The sequence below is a fragment of the Phoca vitulina genome, unplaced genomic scaffold, assembly GCF_004348235.1.
Source record: "Phoca vitulina isolate PV1807 unplaced genomic scaffold, GSC_HSeal_1.0 scaffold7, whole genome shotgun sequence".
In the NCBI taxonomy this organism is placed as follows: Eukaryota; Metazoa; Chordata; class Mammalia; order Carnivora; family Phocidae; genus Phoca; species Phoca vitulina.
The window spans coordinates 15,442,633-15,465,752 of NW_022589710.1; the positions used below are offsets into that span (position 1 = coordinate 15,442,633).

Genomic DNA, 23,120 nt, shown 5'->3' on the forward strand with positions numbered 1-23,120 from the left:
ACTGTGACATAAGACTGAAAATGCCTGCTTATGAGAGAGCAGACACAGTTTCCCAAGTGGAGCCCCACTGGATCCCATACTGGAGGGGACTGTGTATGCCTTAAGAAACTCATTTCAAATTAGAATTAGTGAGTGTCAGCTATCACCATTATACATTTTCCATAGATTGAGAAAAGACAGTAATGTTTCCAATGCTACTCTCTAAGAGAATAACTTGTATTGGTAGATTCCTACCCCTAACAAGATAAGATATACAGAGCAGCATAATCGAAATCTTTATGGGCTAGGTCTTCCATTTGAGTTTATGTTCTTGGATTCTTAAAAACAAACAAACTGTTGTAGATGGACTCCAAACTGACTTTCTACCTACTTTTGAGTTCCTAAGCATTGGCCTCTATGAAACTATTACCTATGATAATGGTTCTATGGGCTGGGAATTGCCTTATTTTCTAAATTTGGAGGCTATGGCCCAGAGTTGCAAAAATCTCGTGTCTTACTAATGCTTTGAATTCTTCAAAGTAAGGCTCAAGAGAAATTTATTTTTGAATAATTCAACAACTTAATACCTAAAAGACTACATCGATTCCAGTGAAAGAGCCTAAGCTTCAGCTGTGAAAAGAACCCTAACTATAACAGCTGAGACTGGATAGAATTAGAAGGTTTGGAGGGGGGTAATTGTTGAATGTTAATTAATTCACAGAAGCAAGATATTTTAACTTTGGACATCATTTGGGCCTTTAAATTTGGGCTTTAACTTGCAAAAAGATTTAATTTTTAGATTGTTGCTCTCAGAAAATTTTATAATGGAAGAAATTTTATATTCAAATTTTCAGCTTCTTTTATACTGGAGATATTTAATGATTGGAATCTCTTGATGTTATCATTTGATCTCACTACAGAACCCCCTACTGGACAGTGTGGGATGGAGGTAATTCAGGATGGGAAATATCATAGTGAGATTTTTGGCCTTTAGTGTAAAGTGAATATGTTACAAAGGATTTCTGATTAACCTTTGTTCTAACATAATTCCTTCAGGGAGGTAATAGCCTTCTGCAGTGCCCATCTGCCTGTGTGAGACTTCATACTGCCCATGCACCCTTGCCAGCTGACTGTTCTGTTGCTATTTCAAGACACACTCTGATTTGGGTTTCAGCATGAAATTATGGCAAATGGCCCTTTCACTCAAATACATGGAACTCCTGGCATTAGACTTTTCTTAATATGATTATCTCAAAGTACTTAGCCTGGTTTTAACCCATGGACTTAATTACAGGATGTGGCTTTTTACTTTAGTCTGGTCCTGGGTTAAACGATTCCTTCTCTTCCTTGATGTGCCCCGTTGTCATCCAAGGCCTGGCCCTGATACTGATCACACAATTGTTCTACCATTGCCTGAGCCTGTCAGTGTAACCCAGGCGATAACTTAATGTTGTGTGTTTGTATCCAATCTGGACTTCTTGAAGAAGGCAGTTTGACTTGGTTTATAAAAAATGCTGGTTTATAGGAATGCATGGCATAAAAAAGTTGAAAACAAAAAGTAAATCCATTATCTCAACAAAGCAATATTTTTATTTCTCCCCAATAGTAGATAGTAAGACTATTTTAAAAATTAGGAATTTCATATGTTTAAGATCACTTATCGCATCATTTTGCAGATGTAATAGAACACCAGAGCTGCCAAGGATTTCTCCCTTCCTGTTTCTTCCATTTTTCTTTCTGCAGAGCAGGGATGCAGATCCAGATCCTTCTGACTTGAGAACCTGGGCCCCAAACCTCTGTGATTCACTGCCTCTCTCTATGCTTTATTCCACATGACCTGCCTCCTCCTTCCATACCTTTTATGAATTTATTCCCAAGGGTGGGACACTGATTTCCCTGAACCAAATGAGAATAGTAAATGCTGTCCAAACAGCAAATGCCAAGTGTCATGGAGCATAACTTGGAGGTGAATTATGGAGCCAGGAAAACTCTAGTTACTTAAAATACCATGTTTTGTTTTTTTACCTTGGATCCCATATGGATTAAATGCAGACTTGCGTCAGCAAGATCTGGGTTTCCTTCCCAGATCTATCACTCATCATGACCTGTGGAAGGCTACTTAAACTCTTAGACCTTCAGTCTCTTCATATATAAAATGGGGAACTAGGTCTGCTTTCCATTGGCTTTTTGTGAGAATTAAATGAAATGATTCTTAGCACAATGACAGACTCTAGTAAGAGCTCAATAAATGGGAAACAGAGTGACACTGCTCTGTGTTCTGAAAAAAAATTGGTTTGAAGTTCATTGTTGAGTTTGCTTCCTTTTCTTCATCTGGGATGTTTTTGTAAGGAAAATTCTGTTAGATGGAGAATTTGTCTCCTTAGGGAGCAGTGCATGCTGGTGCCAATGCTTCCTATAGCTAATCACCTGCTAGACTTTGTGAGGGGATTGGGATTATAAAGAGGAGGGGCAAAGAAGTCTTCCCTCTGGACCAGACTCAAACTAAGTATTTGTGACTTACTTGAGGCAGCAGGTGCTCATTTCATGTACTGAAATCTCCCTTCTTTCCTTCCTTCCTTCCTTCCTTCCTTCCTTCCTTCCTTCCTTCCTTCCATTGTGAGATATGCCATACATACAGAAATACCACAATTTAATAATCCATTTCACTTTTTATTGACTGTGTCCATCAGGGTTCCTTTAGAAAAGAAGCAGAACAACCATGAGTGTTTTGAAAATAAAAGATTTATTATAGACATAGACTTCTCACAAATATGAGAGTAACTTGGAAAGTGAAGTTCTAGAAGGGAGAGTTCAGGCATCAGAGAGAGAGTGTGTGTGTCATTAAATAGCTCCCTCCTTAAACAGTGTCACAAATAGCAAGTCAAAACTTGCAGAGGAAACAAGAAAGTGGAACACAACTAACCACCAAAGTGGGATATGAAGAAGGAGCTTGTGGAGAGGTGACTGCATTAGGAAAGACCAAGCATTTGGTGGTAGACTTAAGGGGCCAATTTGATTAGCAAGGCCAGCACAGGGAAAGACAAGCTGGACATGAAATGGAGAAGAGTGAGAGCAAGCTGGGAGCCATTGGACACCTCTACATTTCTTAGTCTATTTACTACCTGACCATAACGATCTGAGAATAATGGCAGCTGCTTTGCTTCTTCTTTCCAAATCTCACAGAAGTCCTTTCTTTAGCTTACTCTTACACAGAACTAGTTAGGAAAGGGGATTCTGGAAAATGTAGTTCCCAGTTTAACTAAATTGACATAACACAACTACCACATTAATATGTGGCTTATTTTCAATTGTGGTAAGCAGAAGAGTGGTCCCTCAAAAATGTCCCAGAACATGTGAATATGTTCCCTTTCATGGCAAAATGGATTTCGGACTTTGCCAGAAATGATTAAGGATGAGGACCTTGAGATGGGATGATTATTCTGGATTATCTAGATGGGCCCAACCCAGTCTCATTATTACTTAAAAGGGGAAGAATCTTTCCAGGCTAAGGTCAGAGGCTGAGTGTGACTTATATAAGAATGATCAAAGATATGCCATGTTGCGGTTTTGAAGATGGTGGAAGGAGGCCATGAACCAAGGAAAATGGGTGGCTTTAAAAAGTGGAAAAAACAAGGAAACACATTCTCCCTACTACCTTCAGAAAGGAATTCAGTTCTGCTGTCACCTTGAGTTTAGCCCTGTGATGTCTTTGTCAGACTTTTAAACTATAGAACTATAAGAAATTAAATTTGTGTTGTTTTAAGCTACTAAGTTTGTGACAATTTTTTACAACAGTAGCAATTGAAAACCAATATACCAGATTCTTCTACTATGGACAATACTGTTATTCTCATGCTTGTACATGTATCTTGGGTTCATGTATATAAGGTTTTATACAGTATATTTTGGAAGCATATTTCTAGAAATGGGATTTCTGGATCCTAAGATATATTATCTTCAAATTCATTCCAAAGTGGTATTAACTCTTTATAAAAACAAAGACAATTACCAAAACCTGTTGGGATTTTGACTGGGTTTTCATTATATTATTGACCATTTAGGGGGTATTTACCATTTTTGTATTATTAAGTCTTCTAACTCCTTCACATAATCTTTCTCTCTCTTTTCTAATACAGATATTCAATAGTTTTCAGTAAAATATTAAAATGTTATAATTTTCCCTCCAGAAGTCATACAAAAATTTTGTCCTTGGCATTTTATATTTATGCTCTTTTAAATGATCTATTAAAAATTATAGTATATCTGCTATTGCTGGAATAAAAATAGTATTGATTGCTATATATTGATTTGGAATCCACTGATCTGTCAAAACTTGTAAGTATTCAAATTGTTTTTAAAAGTTTTCTTCACATACCATCATATCATCTGTGAATAATCATAAGAGCGATAGGGGATTTTTTTTTTTCCTATTCCAATCTAATTAAAATTTGTTTCTCTTTCCTCACTGTACTGCCTAGAACCACCACTGCAATATTGACTGGAGTGTGTAAGAGTAAAGCAGACATCTGTGTCTTGAGCATGACTTCAAAAAATGATCTCAGTATTTTGCCATTAAGTATGAGGTTGATTGTAGACTTACGTGTTTTCATAGATATCCTTTAGCAGGTTAAGGAAGTTTTTGTCTTTTTTTCATTTGCTAAGAACGTTTTTTCATGATTGACTTTATACTTTAGAGTAATTTTAGGTTCACAACAAAACTGAATGGAAAGTACCCATATATCTCCTCCCAACACATGCACAGCCTTCCTGTCTTTATCTGTTTGGCAGCTGTGACAAAATACCATAGACTGGGAGCCTTAAACAACAGACATTTATTTCTCACAGTTTGGGAGGCTGAGAAGTCCAACCTCAAGGTGCCGACAGATTTGGTTCATGTTGAAAGCTCACTTTCTGGCTTGCAGATGGCCACCTTCTTGCTATATCTGGGAGAGAAAGAGAGGGAGAAGAGGGGTGGGGGACAGGGGAGGGAGAGGAAGAGCTCTCTGATCTTTTCTCATTAGGGCACTAATCTCACCATGAGGACTCCACCCTCTTGCCCTCATCCAGACCTAATTACCTCCCAAAGGCCCACCAACAAATACCATCTCTCATACATAGGGCTTCAACATATGAATTTGGGGGGAAACAATTCAGTCCATATGATTTCCCCACTGTCAACATCCCACAGTGGAGTGGTACATTTGCTCACAGTTGATGACCATTGTTAACAACTGACACATCATTGTCAAACAGGTTCTTTTAAAAATGTAATTAATCAATGTTGAATTTTATCTGTCACTTCTTTTCTGCACCATTTACATGACGGCGTAACTTTTTTTAACCGGCTAATGTGGCAGATGACATTAGTTGATTTTCTAATACTAAATCAACCTTGCATTTCTGTGATAAATCAAATTAGTTCTGCTATATTATCCCTTTTTTAATTTTGTTGTATTTTGAGAAAGTTTTGCTTAGGACTTTTGTATACATATTTGAATTACAGTAAACTGAAAATTTCTTTTTTAGCATTGTTGTCTATAGGTTTGTAATAAGAATTATACTAACTTCACATAGGGTAAAGAGCATGTTTCATCATCTTTTAGTCTCTGGATGAGTTTTGTAAGATAAAAATGACTTGTTCTTAAATGTTGGAGAACAAGTTTGGGGCGGGGGGGGGTTGTTGCCCATGGAATAAAAGAATATTCCAGGCTTTTCTTTCTTCTTCAGTCAGTTTGGTAACATACTTTTCTAGAACTGTCTTTTCTCTAAAAAATTAATTTCTTGCATAAGTACTTGTAATATTCTCTTATCTCTTTAACATCAACAGAATTTATAATTAGCTCCTCTTCCTTTATTTCTTACACTGGTTATCTGAGGTTTTTCTTTTTGTTGATCATTTACTAGAGATTTTTCATTTATTTTAGTACTTTCAACCAGCCAACTTTGGCTTTGTTGGAACTTTTATTGTATGTTTATTTTTGTTTCATTAATTTCTGTTCCAGTCTTCATTATTTACTTCTCTTTGGGGGGTTTTCATGTGCTGTTCTTTTTCTAAATTTTTGACATGGATACTAAGATAATTGATTTTCAGTCTTCTTATTTTCCAGTGCTTGTAAGTATGTTTATAAATTTCCTTCTAATTGAAGTTTTAGCTGTATCTAAAAAAATTTGGTACTGCAGAATTTTGTTATTATTTAAAACATTTTTTCAGTTATTATTTCTTCTTTGACCCATGAGTTATTTAATGGTTTCTTAATCTTAATAATATGCAGGTTTCTAGTTACCTGTTTGTTATTGATTTTAGTTGCACTAAAGCTAGAAAACATGCCATATTGATTTCAGCCCTTTGAAATTTCTTGAGATTTGTTTTATGGTATACTATATGGCCAAAGTTTGTTTATTTACAAAATTTATATAAATGTATGCACATACACAAAGTTACATATATGCAAAGTTTTATATGTGTAGATATATATAGATGTATATATATCTGAACTGAAGAATACACATTAAAATATACATACACAAAAATATATTATATATAATTATTAATATAATTTTATATAGAATTAATATAAATTAATATATATTTCTCTTTAACTGGGAAATATGAATTCAAGGGTTGATTCCTAGAGTTTTACTGCTGTATTTGTGGTTAATAGTAGCTGATAAGGTCCCCTCTAATAAACTTTAAGAGCAAGCAGTTTTACAGTGGTGTCATTTTCAGGAAACCAGATTTCCTTTAGGGGTTCCTGAGGTTTACTTTATGGCATTAGAGGGTTTAGGGGTTCCTGAGGTTTTTAATTCTGGTGAACCACTTGAACTTATTGATGATGATCTTGAGTATACACATTAAACCTTTATGGTATCAGGCCATGTTAGTCTATAAAAGGGCAGAGTCAAAGGAAAGGTAAGATCCATAGATGTATGGGGCATCTGGTGACCAGATCACTACAGCAAATTCCTTTAGAAAAAATAAGACATCTAAGACAGGTTTTATATGATTGTCATGTTTACTCAAAATACCATCTGCATTTAAGTAATTACATTGCTTCCAAAGTATACAAAAATTATGAACCACCTCAAAAGCATATCTGTACCATCTGTATACACATTTGTTCTCTTATTTCCGTTGACTAGAAGGTCCAAGGAAAGACTAGAGTGTCAACAACTTGTGCAGATTTGGCTTCTGGCAGAGCGTTAGATTTGAGCGGGACTGAGCAGATTAGATTTATAGCCAAGTTAGCAGCCTCCTTGTTTGGTTCCTTAAATAGGAGGTCAATCTAGAAGAAAAATAGTGAGTGTTTTCAGTCAAGAGTAAGGTATGAGTAACCTGAAAAATGATGAGATAAAATACATATTTTAAAATAAATTCACAGAGGCCCCAGTTAACTATTCTGCCACTGCCACTGCACGTGGACTAGAAGGGCAAGCTTTTTCCCTGGGGTCAATGAGAGGCTATCATGAATAATAGGTTTTTACTATCCATTGTGTATGGAACATCCAAAACTTGACCTGATCTTTCAGGTACAAATAGGAAAAAAAAAAAAAAAAAGATTTATAGTAATTGGGGAGTTTAAAGATGAGGTCTTTTAAAGGAAGTTCTTTAGGTTATAAAAGACAATCTAGTGTCTACCCAAGGAAAGGGCTTATGTGTGTCAGGGATTATCACATCAAAAGAGTGTGGAATCCAATATCTGTAGTATCCTATGGGACCAAGAAATCCTTTTAGTAATTATCCAGGTAAAATCATAAATAGCTTCCAGTCTTTGAAGGGAAAGAGGCTATCCATTTTGTCTGATGTGACAGCCTTGTTAATGTACTTAGGTCTGACAAAATTGGAGTTCATAGGTAGATACTTTGTGTTTCTTTTATGGTATCACTATTCTCAAGTGAAAGGAATTAATTCTGTAAACTCTCAGAGAGCATAACAGAAGATCATCAACATACTGTGTGTAAGTGGATTCCTGGGAATAGAATATCTGTAAGTTTATGATTAAGTATTTGTAAGGAATAAGAGGGTACTTCTGTAAACCCCAGGGCCTAACTATTCAAGTGTATTGTTGATTTTCTCAAGTGAATGCAAATAGATACCATAAGTCTTGGGTATAAGTGTATACTAAAGAATGCTGGGTATAGATCTAATGCCATAAAGTAAACAGCTATGTCAGTGAGCAAGAATAAGATGATATTGGGGCTGGGGACACTGGGAAGCAGAGAAGCACAACCTTTTAATGGCCTTTAAAACTTGAATAAAGCAGTAGCTACACCTATTTATCTTTTTGATGGACAGAACAGGGATAATATAAGTGCTAATACAGGGATTAATGAGTTGTTTTACGAGATACACAGATACAATGGGCCACAGCTCTTGAGTAGTCTCTCTTTTTAGTGGGTATTGGGTTAATTTCATTAAGGATGCAGCCAGATCAGTTGAGGTCATTAAGGGTTCAGCCTCCTTTATGTGTCCCACATCTGAACTGTTTTTATCCCAGAAGCTCTTGGAGACAGATACAGAGATTGAGGTATCAATAGAGGATGTTTCGGTAATAAAATCTGTGCTATCATCAAATTGTAGACACAATTCTTGTTCAGAAAGTGGCTTTCTGATCCAAATTGATTAAGGAACCTCAAAACAGTAGGTTTTGTCCTAGCAGATTCATTGGAGAGAAATCCCTAAGCAGAAAAGCATGTTGACTATAGTGCAATGTCCCAGACATTGAGTAGTTGAGTTGAGAACCTTGAGGGGTATTTGAGATTCTTACCCCTGAAATTTTTGTTATTCCAAGGAAGGAATAACAAAAAGGTCATAGGGTCAACTAGATATGGAATATAGTGTTTGTGCAAATAGCATGGAAATGTCTCCTTTTCATCATAAGGGTGATTTGGGGCAGAACAGAGATCATCTATCCTTGGAGAATGTTCTTCTGTTAGACAAATTTTTCCTTTGACTTTTGATATTCTCAGTTAAGGCAAGGCTAATGTTCTTCCATTGTCCCTTTTCTTATGATATGAATGTGTTTTTTTTCTACATTAGACTTGGAGGTGACCTTGTTTCTTAATCAGAAGTATTAATTTGGTCTGCAATTTTTCTATTTTTATAGTCCAAGTGTCTTCAAAGATTTTTGTTTTGTTTTGTTTTTGTTTTCCTGTTTTTTCTCTCTCTCTCTCTCTGTGTGTGTGTGTGTGTGTGTGTGTGTGTGCGTGTGTGTGTGATTTGCCAGCTTTTGTAATTCAGACAGAAGGCAAATAGAACATCTTATGTTCTGTTTCCTTATTAAATCTGCCACTTCAGTTTTAAAACCATCAACAAAGCAGATACATAGGGTAGTTATAATGTTTTCTCTGACAGAGATTAGTATAGTTTCTAAAGATGATATGCCACGGTCTCTAAAGTCTAGGATAAATTGATTTTTCCCTGTTCACAGGACCAAATTTTTGACAGAAAAGACTTCAGATATAGCAGCTATGAGATCTTATACTCTTATCTTTCTTGTTATCCATTTATGTTCAAATTTTGATCCATATGTTTCACATAATTCTGTAATCAAGCTGTTCTCTCTCTTTTTTTCTAGTAAAACCAGATTTTTGTTTTTCTGGGTCTTGTGAAGAGATATATTCATTGGTAAGGGCAGGGAATATCAGACTACATGATCCAAGGACAATTCTCAATTCTTCATTAAAATTTTGTTTTTCAATGTGAGTTAGAAAAGTATAGATCTGAACTTCACCAATATTTGAAGGTATAATTCCACTGGAGTTAGGGTGATGCTCTCCAATTACATTAGAAGATATTGTGAGGGCTTGTTGTCTGTGACAGGGTTATGTTTATGCAGGGTTAGTAGGTAAGTGTGACTTATTTAATGTGTAGCTGGAGATTTGTACCTCTTAATCCCCTTCATCAATTCTGCCCATTCCCCAGCTTCCCTCCCCCTGGGAAATAAGCAGTTTGTTTTTTGTATTTTAGAGTTTGATTTTGTGTTTATTTGTTTTGTTTTTCAGATTCCACATATAAGTGAAATCATATGGTATTTGTCTTTCTCTGATTTATTTCACTTTGCATAATACTCTTTATGTCCATGCATATTGTCACAAATAAAATTTTTCTCTTAAAATGCTCTTCATATAAAATTTTAAAATACTGACGATGGAATATTTGGAGTCTTTGAGTCCTTTGATTCTTAGGCACTATACACAGTGGGTTATCCTATTTATATAACTCAGGTGTTCTAGTATGGCCACTGAAGTTCTGAATTGTTCTTGGGAAAATCCTGCCAGAATTTCAAGTATTGGGTGCTATTTGGTCCCATGACATTTGTACATGTAGGAAAACTGAACAATGATGGCAGGTTCATTGAATGACTACAAATTGTCCATTTTCAAATAACAATAATAAATGAGGGACAAATATTCAGGCCCTGAGAATTTCAGGACTACTCCCCCAGCTCATTCATGAGAACTCTGAGTAGTGAAACAAATAAAATAAAGGGTTTTCACATAGGACAATTAAGAGGAAGAACAAAAGCTTAGATAGTGTGTATGCAAGGAGTGAAGCCCTTGTCTGGAGCAGGATGGAGTCCTCTGTTCGGTCACTGGGACTAAGGAGAATGAGTGGGGCAAACATATATGTTCAGGATGCAGGGTTTAACTGGAGGTTCATTATCTTTTTCTACTGCCTCAGAACTTTTCAATCATGGCTTCTCATTAGAATAACCAGGAGAGCTTTAAAAATATGAATATCAAGCACTGACGTAACCCCAGAATGATTAATTTACAATGTTTTTTATTTTTATTTTTATTTTTATTTTTTTTAAAGATTTTATTTATTCACTCGAGACACAGGGATACAGAGAGAGAGAGAGAGCGCACGAGCAGGGGGAGAGGCAGAGAAAGAAGCAGGCTCCCCACTGAGCCAGGAGCCGGACGTGGGGCTTGATCCCAGGACCCTGGGATCATGACCCGAGCCGAAGGCAGAGGCTTAACCATCTGAGCCACCCAGGGGCCCCTACAATGTTTTTTAAAGCTCCCTAAGTGACTCTAATATATATCAAGAACCTCTGCAATTCACCAAGCTTCTGCAAGAACTCAAACAATTCTCCCCCACATAGGGAAAACCTGGTTTGGGTTTTATATTAAAAAAGTCTTGTCTCTGTTTTTCCCCACTGTTTTAATATGTCAGTTCTTTGACAAGTGTATTATCTTTGTGTGGTTCACCCAAGGAGTCTATGAAAACAGTGTGGAGATTTCTAACTGAGGAAAATCTAAGAATAAGAGTTTGGCAATGATTTTTCTTTGAATATTTGAGCCACTCAGTGCCAGAGTAACTTAGCAATATCATGGAAGTATATACTTCATTACTTAATACTTCCTTTCCTTATTTGCTAGATCTACATTCAAGATCAGAATATGGTCTAATCTGTTCAGCTATTTGAATTTCAACCCTGCAACAGAATGTCTGTAGATATTTATTTTGCTGCTGATTTTGACTATACAGGATAGTGTTACTAGTTTTTGTTTAATAAGCTAGTCTGATAAATGAATTATTTTTAAAATTGTAAATTTTTAAGAAACACTTTTACACACCTCTGGAGGCAAGGGAAACAAGCAAAAATGAACTATGGGGACTGCATCAAGATAAAAATCTTCTGCACAGGGAAGGAAACAATAAACAAAACTTTTAAAAGGCAAACAACAGAATGGGAGAAGATATTTGCAAATGACATATCTGATAAAGGGTTAGTACCTAAAATCTATAAAGAACTTATCAAACTCAACACCCAAAAACCAATAATCCAGTTGAGAAATGGGCACAAAACATGAAGAGACGTTTTTCCAAAGCAGACATTCAAATAACTAACAGACATATGAAAAGATGCTCAACATCACTCATCATCAGGGAAATACAAATCAAAACTACAATGAGATGCCCCCTCATACCTGTCAGAATGACTAAAATTAACAACACAGGAAACAACAGATGTTGGCGAGATTGCAGAGAAAGGGGAACCCTCTTACACTGTTGGTGGGAATGCAAACTGGTGCAGCCATTCTGGAAAACAATATGGCGTTTCCTCAAAAATTAAAAATAGAACTACCTTACAGCTCAGCAATTGCACTACTAAATATTTATGCAAAGGATACAAAAATCCTGATTTGGAAGGGCACATGCACCCCAATGTTTACAGCAGCGTTATCAGCAATAACCAAACTATGGAAAGAACCTAAGTGTCTATCAACTGAGGAATGGATAAAGAAGAGGTGTTAGATACACACACACACACACACACACACACACACACACACAATGGAATAATTCTCAGCCATCAAAAAGAATGAAGTCTTGCCATTCACAGTGACATGGATAGAGCTAGAGTGTATAAGGCTAAGTGAAATAAGTCAGTCAGAGAAAGACAAATATGATTTCACTCATATGTGGAATTTAAGAAACAAAACAGATGAACATAGGGGAGGAGGAAAAAAAGGAAACAAACCATAAGACTCTTAAATACAGAGAACAAACTGAGGGTTGCTAGAGGGGTGGGGGGTGGGGGGGGATGGGCTAAATGAGTGATGGGTATTAAGGAGGGCACTTGTGATGAGTACTGGGTGTTATATGTAAGTGATGAATCACTAAATTCTACTCCTGAAACTAATATTACACCGTATGTTAACTTACTAAAATTTAAATAAAAAATTTAAAAATAAAATGCTATTATTGGCTTTGTTGTAAAGTGCCATGGATGTACCATAATTATATACAACCCTAGATTACCTCTGATGTTCCATAATTATGACCAGTGATACATGTTATTGATTATAAAGCAATTTAGAACTGGTCTCTGTTCAGATTTGAGTAGCTATGTGCACTGTAATTGCTTTGGTAATATGTTTGTGTTATATTTAAATGCTTAAGGGTAGCTTTCCAGCTAATGAAAAATCATTGTTTGCACTTTTGCATTTCTAGTTCTTCCTATTATAAATGCATCTGCCATATCAGGAAATAATTTCCTTGAAATTCCTGAAAGGCTTGTGTAACTATTAGGAGGTACACAGAATTTGCAAGGAGAATTTGGACAGAAAGGAGAAACTAATAAAGTTATATCATTTGCATTATGAAAAAGCTTGAATGCTCAATACTGGCCCAGGGACATTTATCTTACTCTTTTAGTTAGTTTATTGATAGGATTTGTGGGTGACATCATTTCTATTGTATAAATTTATGAAAATGTCTTAACTAATGTGTAGCTAATTATATACAGCAATATTAATATTTAAAAATGCTTTTAAATATTAACTAATTTTAATTCTCATAACTACCAGAGATGTGAGAATGCCAGCATAAGGGAAATAAATATAAGAGAGACTTTGTTCTGACTTATTCTTCTGTAGAGATCAGGAGATGTGCTCTTTCTGCTTTATGTTTTCTTTTTAAAATTTAGGTGTTGAGTCCCCCAGTATATAAGGCATTTGATGACACATAGGCCCAGAACTCCAAAGGCACTGAAGTAGGTGTTATATAAACCAAGGTATATATGTCCTAGTATGCACTTAGTAATTTTCATTCTTTTATATTCATTTTGCTGTGTTACAGGGACTTGTGGTGAAGTATTTTATAGTGGATTTGCTCCAACAAAGGACTATTGTTCAAGGACCACTAATCCCTAGTCTATACAGATAAGATCTGTATAGATTATAAAATATAAAATCTTTAGTAACAAAGAATGTTGTTAAAAAGGGTGCTTACTATATAAACATTTATTCAGTGTAATTAAATTTAACAATTCCTATATAAAGTTTAGCATGACAAAAGTAAAGCTGCTTTAACGGATAATGACCATTCTTTTGAAAATTAAAATACTGAGAGCCTTAATGATTCTTTCTTTCTCTCTTTTTCTTTTTCTCCCTTCCTTCCTCTCTCTCTCTCTCCCCCCTCCTTCTTTTGACTGAGTTCTGCCCAGTAGGATGTGGTCAGAGGTTATGTGCCCTGCCATGATAGTTTTATGTGTTAACTTGGCTAGGCCCTAGTATCCAATGATTTAACCAGACACTAGTCTAGGTGTTGCTGTGAAGATATTTTGTAGGTGCCAGTTAACACCTAATCAGTTGACTTTAAGTAAAAGAGATTGCCCTGATTAATGTGCATAGATCTAATCCAGTCAGTTGAAGGCTTTAGGAACAAAAACTCAGTTCCCCAGAGAAAAAGAAATTCTGCCTCAAGACTAGAGTCAATGCCTCCCTGAGTCCTGCTAGCCCAACCTGTGGATGTTAGATTTGTCAGGCCTTGCTATTGTGTGAACCAGTTTCTTAAAATAAATATTTTATTTTATTAAAATTATTTAAATCAATTCTTGATTCGCAGAGCAGAATTATCCCTCATTGCAGAGATTTGGACTAGTTTTAACATATCACAACATGGAGTTCTTTTGTGCATCAATTTATGTACATTTTTAAGGAATACAGAAAAGGTTTTGAGGGTTTTTTTTGTTGTTTTTTTGTTTTTGTTTGGAACAGGAATATTGAGTAACTATTAAAACTTTATACCTAGGCATATTGACCAAAGCAATAACATGAAAAGACTAAACACATCATTTCCTTTTTAATAAATTTAATGAAATAGAGTATGAATAAGTATGTAGATTAGTTAACACTAATGTATCAGTATTAATTCCTTAGTTGTGAAAAATGTACTAAAATAGTGTAAGATATTAATAGGGGAACTCGATGAGGGATATATGAGAACTCTATACTAAGCAACTTTTCTGTTAATCTAAAATTATTCTAAAATTAAAAATGAGAGATGAAAAGATGGCGGAGTAGTAGGGGACCCTATTCCAACTGGTCTGTGGAATTGAGCTGGATATCTACCAGACCACTCTGAACACCCACAAAATCAGCCAGAGATGTAAGAAGATGGATCTGGATCTCTACAAACAGAATATCACAGGCGGTTGGTTTCAAGGTACGAAGCGGGGAGCCGTGATTCCACAGGCAGATATTGGAGGATAAATGGAAGGGGGTGGGAGCCAGCCACGAGGATCCTACACCGCCTGTATGTGATAGCCTCCCACACTGGGACCGGGGCACAGACTCGCAGACTGGTAGCGGCGGGGAAAAGACTTTAGGACAGCCCCCTGGACTGAAACTCGGAGTGGTGGGGCCATGTGTGTGAACTGGGGGCGGCTGGCAGTATTAGAAGCACGAAGGGCAGAGACAAGCCCCAACCTGGAGGCAAGGACTGGGAGCACTGCTGAGGGGTACACAACCCAGGAAGCTGCAGTTTATAGCAGCACAGACAGAAACAGAGAGAGTGTGGCCTGGAGAGCTCACTAAAGAACAGACTGTGATCTCTCTGCTTTGAGGCAGGGGGTTGGAAATGGTCTCTTCTGCCCTGACTCTTGGAAGAGATGCAGAAAGCCGCCAGAGAACAAAAGCCCCAAAAAGCCGGTTTTCACTGAGCCCATCCCCTGCCACAGGGGGCAGGGCAACTCTGCCCAAACAGGGTTGCCTGAGTAACAGCACGGCAGGCCCCTCCCCAAGAAGACAGGCTGGGAAAACAAGAGGCCAGCAACCATAAGGTCCCTAGAAAACAAATACATCTTGCTTGGGTTCTGGTCAATAATTTGGACTCTATACATAACCTCAACCACCCATCAACAGAATGACTAGGAGGAGGAACCCCCAAAATAGGAAAGACTCAGAGATTATGACTTATGCCACAGATTTACAAATGGATGCAGATATAACCAAGATGTCGGAGATGGAATTCAGGGTAGCAATTGTGAAGACAATAGCTAGAACGGAGAAATTAGTTAATGGCAACATAGAGTCTCTAAGGGCAGAAATGAAAGCTGAAATGGCAGAACTTAAAAATGCTATCAATGAGATCCAATCTAATCTAGATAATCTAACAGCTAGGATAAGCGAGGCAGAAGAATGAATTAGTGCCCTAGAAGACCAGTTAATGGATAAAAAGGGAAAAGAGGAGGCCAGGGAAAAACAACTCAGAATCCATGAAAATAGAATCAGAGAAATAAGTGACACCATGAAACGTTCCAATGTCAGAATTATTGAAATCCTGGAGGGGGTGGAGAGAGACAGAGGACTAGAAGATATATTTGAGCAAATCATAGCTGAGAACTTCCCTAATCTGGGGAATGAAACAAACATTCGTGTCCTAGAGGCAGAGAGGACCCCTCCCAAGATCAAGGAAAACAGGCCAACACCCCGGCATGTAATAGTAAAACTCACAAATCTTAGAACCAAGGAAACCATCTTAAGGGCAGTTAGGGGGAAGAGATTCCTTACATACAGAGGGAGGAACATCAGAATAACGTCAGACCTATCCACAGAGACCTGGCAAGCCAGAAAGGCCTGGCAAGACATATTCAGGGTACTAAATGAGAACATGCAGCCGAGAATACTTTATCCAGCAAAGCTATCATTTAGAATGGATGGAGAGATGCAGAGCTTCCAAAACCAGCAGAAACTGAAAGAATATGTGATCACTAAGCTGGCCCTGCAAGAACTATTAAGGGATGTTCTATAAAAGGAGAAAGACCCCCAAGAGTGGTATGGAAAAGAAATTTACAGGGACAATCTATAAAAACAAGGTCTTCACAGGCAACATGATGACAATAAATTCATATCTTTCAATAATCACTCTCAATGTGAATGGCCTAAATGCTCCCATAAAATGGCACAGGGTTGCAGATTGGATAAAAAGACAGGACCCATCCATATGCTGTCTACAAGAGACTCATTTTGAACCTAAAGATATATCCAGACTGAAAGTGAAGGGATGGAGATCCATCTTCTATGCCAACGGACTTCAAAAGAAAGCTGGGCTAGCAGTTCTTATATCAGACAAATTAGATTTTAAACTAAAGACTGTAGTTAGAGACACAGAAAGACACTGTATCATTCTTAAAGGGTCTATCCAACAAGAAGATCTAACAATTGTAAATGTCTACACCCCCAATATGGGAGCAGCCATCTACATAAGCCAACTGTTAACCAAAATAAAGGGTCATATTGATAACAATACGTTAATTGTAGGAGACCTCAATACTCCACTCTCAGCAATAGACACATCATCTAAGCAGAAAATGAACAAAGAAACAAGAGCTTTGAATGACTCACTGGACCAGATGGACCTCATAAATATATACAGAACATTCCACCCTAAAACAACAGAATACTCATTCTTCTCAAGTGCACATGGAACTTTCTCCAGAATAGACCACATACTGGCTCACAAATCAGGTTTTAACCAATACCAAAAGATTGAGATTATTCCCTGCATATTCTCAGACCATAAGGCTTTAAAACTGGAACTCAATCAGAAGAAAAAGTTTGGAAGAAATTCAAACACTTGGAAGCTAAAGACCACTCTGCTCAAGAACGTTTGGGTCAACCAGGAAATCAAAGAAGAACTTAAACAATTCATAGAAACCAATGAAAATGAAAGCACATCAGTCCAAAACCTATGGGATATGGCAAAGGCGGTCCTAAGGGGGAAATACATAGCCATCCAAGCCTCACTCAAAAAAATAGAAAAATCCCGAATTCACCAACTAACTCTACACCTTAAAGAACTAGAGAAAAAGCAACAAACAATGCCTAAGCCACGCATTAGAAGAAAAATAATTAAGATTAGAGCAGAGATCAATGAATTAGAAACCAGAAACACAGTAGATCAGATCAACAAAACTAGAAGCTGGTTCTTTGAATTAATGAGATTGATAAACCACTGGCCAGACTTATCCAAAAGAAAAGAGAAAGGACCCAAATTAATAAAATTATGAATGAAAGGGGAGAGATCACGACTAACACCAAGGAAATAGAAACAATTATTAGAAATTATTATCAATAACTATATGCCAATAAGCTGAGCAACCTGGATGAAATGGATGCCTTCCTGGAAACCTATAAACTCCCAAGACTAAAACAGGAAGAAATTGACAACCTGAACAGGCCAATAACCAGTAACGAGATTGAAGCAGTGATCAAAAGCCTCCCAAAAAATGAGTCCAGGGCCTGATGGATCCCCTGGGGAATTCTACCGAACATTCAAAGAAGAAATAATACCTATTCTACTGAAGCTGTTTCAAAAAATAGAAACAGAAGGAAAGCTTCCAGACTCATTCTATGAAGCCAGCATTACCTTAATCCCCAAACCAGGCAAAGACCCCATCAAAAAGGAGAATTTCAGACCAATATCCCTGATGAATATGGATTCCAAAATCCTCAACAAAATCCTAGCTAATAGGTTCAACAATACATTAAAAGGATCATCCACCATGACCAACTGGGGTTTATCCCCCGGATGCAAGGGGTGGTTCAACATTTGCAAATCAATCAATGCGACAGAACACATTAATAAGAGGAGAGAGAAGAACCATATTGTCTTCTCAATTGATGCAGAAAAAGCATTTGACAAAATACAGCATCCTTTCCTGATTAAAACTCTTCAGAGTATAGGGATAGAGGGAACATTCCTCAAGTTCATAAAATCCATCTCTGAAAAACCCACAGTGAATATCATCCTCAATGGGGAAAAGCTGAGAGCCTTTCCCTTAAGATCAGGAACACATCAAGGATGCCCACTCTCGCCACTATCGTTCAACATAGTACTAGAAGTCCTAGCAACAGCAATCAGACAACAACAAAAAAGGTATTCAAATTGGCAAAGAAGAAGTCAAACTCTATCTTTTCACAGATGACATGATACTTTATGTGGAAAACCCAAAAGACTCCACCCTCAAATTGCTAGAACTCATACAGCAATTCAGTAATGTGGCAGGATACGAAATCAATGCACAGAAATCAGTTGCTTTCTTATACACTAACAACGCAACTGTAGAAAGAGAAATTAGAGAAACGATTCCATTTACAATAGCACCAAAAACCATAAGATACCTTGGAATAAACCTAACCAAAGAGGTAAAGGATCTATACTCTAGGAACTACAGAACACTCATGAAACAAATTGAAGAAGACACAAAAAGATGGAAAAACATTCCATGCTCATGGATCGGAAAAATAAATATTGTTAAAATGCCTATGCTACCCAGAGCAATCTATACCTTCAATGCCATCCCAATCAAAATTCCAATGACATTTTTCAAAGTGCTGGAACAAACAATCCTAAAATTTGTATGGAATCAGAAAAGACCCCAAATCGCCAAGGAAATGTTGAAAAAGAAAAACAAAGCTGGCGGCATCATGTCGCCCGATTTCAAACTATATTACAAAACTGTGATCACCCAAAAAGCATGGTACTGGCACAAAAACAGACACAGAGACCAATGGAACACAATAGAGAGCCCACATATGGACCCTCAAGTCTATGTTCAGCTAATCTTGGACAAAGCAGGAAAGAATGTCCAATGGAAAAAAGACAGTCTCTTCAACAAATGGTGTTGGGAAAATTAGACAGCTATATACAGAAGAATGAAACTGGACCATTTCCTTATACCACACACAAAAATAAACTCAAAATGGATGAAAGACCTCAATGTGAGACAAGAATCCATCAAAATCCTAGAGGAGAACATAGGCAGTAACCTCTATGACATCGGCCACAGCACTTCTTTCAAGATACATCTCCAAAGACTAGTGAAACAAAAGCAAAAATGAACTTTTGGGACTTCATCAAGATAAAAAGCTTCTGCACAGTAAAGGAAACAGTCATCAAAACAAAGTGGCAACCCACAGAATGGGAGAAGATATTTGCAAATGACACTACAGATAAAGGGCTGGTATCCAAGATCTATAAAGAACTTCTCAAACTCAACGCCCAAAAAACAAATAATCAAGTCGAAAAATGGACAAAAGACATGAACAGACACTTCTCCAAAGAAGACATACAAATGACTAACAGACACATGAAAAAATGTTCATCATCATTAGCCATTAGGGAAATTCAAATCAAAACCGCATTGAGATACCACCTTATACCAGTTAGAATGGCAAAAATGGACAGGGAAAGAAACAACAAATGTTGGAGAGGTTGTGGAGAAAGGGGAACCTTCTTACACTGTTGGTGGGAATGCAAGTTGGTACAGCACTTTGGAAAAAAGTGTGGAGGTGCCGCAGAAAATTAAAAATAGAGCCACCCTATGACCCAGCAATTGCACTCCTAGGTATTTACCCCAAAGACACAGATGTAGTGTAAAGAAGGGCCATATGCACCCCAGTGTTCATAGCAGCAATGTCCACAATAGCCAAACTGTGGAAAGAGCCGAGATGCCCTTCAACAGATGAATGGATAAAGAAGATGTGGTCCATGTATACAATGGAATATTACTCAGCCATCAGGATGAATACCCAACTTTTACATCAACATGGATGGGACTGGAGGAGATTATGCTACGTGAAATAAGTCAAGCAGAGAAAGTCAATTATCATATGGTTTCACTTATTTGGGGAACATAAGGAATAGCATGGAGGACATTAGGAGAAGGAAGGGAAAAATAAAGGGGGGGAAATCGGAGGGAGAGACGAACCAGGAGAGACTATGGACTCTGAGAAACAAACTGAGGGTTTTAGAGGGGAGGTGGTGGGGGGATGGGTTAGCCCGTTGATGGATATTAAGGAGGGCACGTGCTGCATGGAGCACTGGGTATTATAAGAAAACAATGAATCATGGATCTCTACATCAAAAACTAATGATCTATTGTATGGTGACTAACGTAACATAATAAAATAAAATGAAAAGTTTAAGTATTTAAAGTCAAAGCAAAGATGGCTAAAAAAAGGCATGTTATTTAATTAAATTTAAGGATAAATCCAAATAACAAGTAGATCATAATTCTCAGGAGAGGGGTAATCATATAATCTCTATGGAAAAAACAAGGCAAGTATATTATCAGGAATTTGGTAGACATGCAATCAGAACAAAAAGCGTAAGATTATATTTAGTGTCTCTGAGATAAGCTTTTCTGAGACTGTCTTCCCTCAGCAGATATTTAGACACAGCCATAATGTTCAACTTTGCCTTCTTTAGCCAAGATTCTTGAGTAATAGATCTCCCTTCTCTGTTTCCATGGCAGACCATCTGCCTTTTGTTCACAAAGTAAGTTTCTTTCCAAAAAGAGTAGTTAAAATAAATTGAGCTTCTTAAGAAAACATTATAGTTCTTCCAGTTCTACTTCTGAGATTGTTCTTAAACCAGTGTTTTCAAGTTTGGGTTGTGTCCATTTCTTTTTCTTTTTTCCAACAATGTGTTGAAGAACACTTCTGTATACATAGCTCTATGTACTTTGCAGCTATTTTTAACTGTAATTTCTTAGATTTAGGCCAAGAGATATATAAGGATTTTGGTGCATTTTGTTAAATAGTCCTTTCGAATATTTGTTTCACTTCATGTTTCCAAAAGCAGTAGGTGGGAATGCTCATTTCCTGACATACTTGACAATTTGTTTTTACCCTTAATTATTTTTTTTAAATGAGAAAATTAACAATGGTATCTCTTGGTTTGCCATTTTTATCTCCTCCTTGTGAATTTCCTATTTCTGTTCTTTGCTCAGGCATTCTCATTTTCAGACATCAGTTTCTGTAACTTGATTAATTTGTGCACAGACTCCTCTTTCAGTGCTGAGAAAATCTGCTTTCAGAGCCTGAAGGCCTACACAGTGGTGAATTCATCTCGAGAGTCATCTTGAGGCCCGGACCTCCTCAGGCAACATATTTCTTTCTTAAACATGGTCCTTGACATTTAAAATTAGAAGAGGAATTGCTGCTGATTGTTGCCTTTCTATTGTGCTCTACACTTACCACTTTTTCAAACCTTAGCGCCCCCTCCTTTTTTCTTTACCAAATGCAGAAATAGCTTATCCTCACCATTAGCCATCTGTCAACTGTATACTTTTTACCCCAAAGCCAGTGCCCATCAGCACTGTAAATGTGGCTATTTCATCTTAATCTTCACTCTACATGTGCCAAAGTGTCCATCCTTCTCCAACCCCTATTCAAGAAACATGGTATATTTTGGTTTTCACTCTAAAATATACATTTTTTTTTTAAGTTTTTGAGAACATAAGTAAAGTTAATTCAAGCTGTTTCTTCAGGGCATATGTGCTGTAGTAGGATTTTGTTTTAGTCCTTCAGCAGAAAGACTGAACTAATATGCTGGATGTTGATGATTCTTCTTTTACCCTTAATAATAGTAAAATTTATGCTCAAAAAGCTTTCCTCAAAGCTCTTTCTTTTAGGTCTTTTGTGTTACATATATATATATATATATATATATATATATATATATATATATATATACCTATTTCTCTAATCTCTTTTCCATATGGATTTTGAAGTCTTATGAAATCCCTTTTGATATTTATCTTGCCTTCCCTTACCACTTTATGTACTTGACTAGCAAGGAATAATAATTCATAGAATCTCAGAAGTTGCTCAGTCACTGTCTTGAAGCAGAATGCTATTTAAATATATTTCAGAAGAGCTGTTTGTAAAACTAAAATGAATGTCAACCCAGGCTTTATGGATGTTCTATATAGAGAATAGATTTAGCCTTAAAAATTGTAGTGTTATCATTTTCAGGTATTGACTGAGCTGTGGCAAATCTCTATCCAAGAGATCATGTAAATGATTTGACACAGCAGGTCAAACTTTCTAACTGTTCAAAGACTGAGTTTTGTGCTGAACCAGAAGGCCAAGATAAAGCAAGACATAGTTACCATCTATACTACTTTTACTCCAGTGATTTAATCAATCCCTTCCTAAGCATTAACCCCAAGAAATTTTAAAGGGAGAGTACTTACTCCAGTATGAAGGGCAAGTGTTACGTAATTTTCATTTGTCCTCTGCTGTCCTTTCCTGATGTAGTTAATTTGTCCATGCTAATCTTAACACAAAACATGACAATTAAGATCACTTCCTTAGTTTTTGTGACTGGCAATTTTTTGGCTTAGGGACTTTAAGAACTTCAAGTAAGTATACAGAAAGGGTTGGACTTCTTGGGACCCTTGGAATCAGGGAGTCTGTGTTTTCCACTTTTTTTCTCCTGTACTTAAGATGATTATTTTTCCTGGGTCTTTGCTTCAAAGCCTCTGTGTCTTTCAGAGTTTTTGGCATATAATAGAAATTTCAGGTCTTTTCCAAAGGAATTTTTTTTCCCTTTAGCT

General features: G+C 36.8%; 2 protein-coding genes across 3 annotated transcripts in view; one reads left to right on the forward strand and one right to left on the reverse strand.

Annotated features, from left to right (window-relative positions):
- LOC116632639 overlaps positions 1-23,120 on the forward strand; it is a 1,010,297-nt gene that overhangs the window by 441,168 nt on the left and 546,009 nt on the right. The window lies entirely within an intron of this gene.
- LOC116632924 (60S ribosomal protein L37a-like) overlaps positions 1-23,120 on the reverse strand; it is a 55,810-nt gene that overhangs the window by 23,312 nt on the left and 9,378 nt on the right. The window contains exons 2-3 of one of the 2 annotated variants that reach the window (XM_032405001.1): positions 22,758-22,840; positions 4,823-4,922 (exon numbers count right to left, since the gene is read on the reverse strand). The exons of the other annotated variant lie outside the window; for it this stretch is intronic. Coding sequence (XP_032260892.1) covers positions 4,823-4,874 — 52 coding nt within the window. The 5' untranslated portion in view covers positions 4,875-4,922; positions 22,758-22,840. The remainder of the gene's footprint in view (positions 1-4,822; positions 4,923-22,757; positions 22,841-23,120) is intronic. 2 annotated transcript variants of the gene reach the window in all.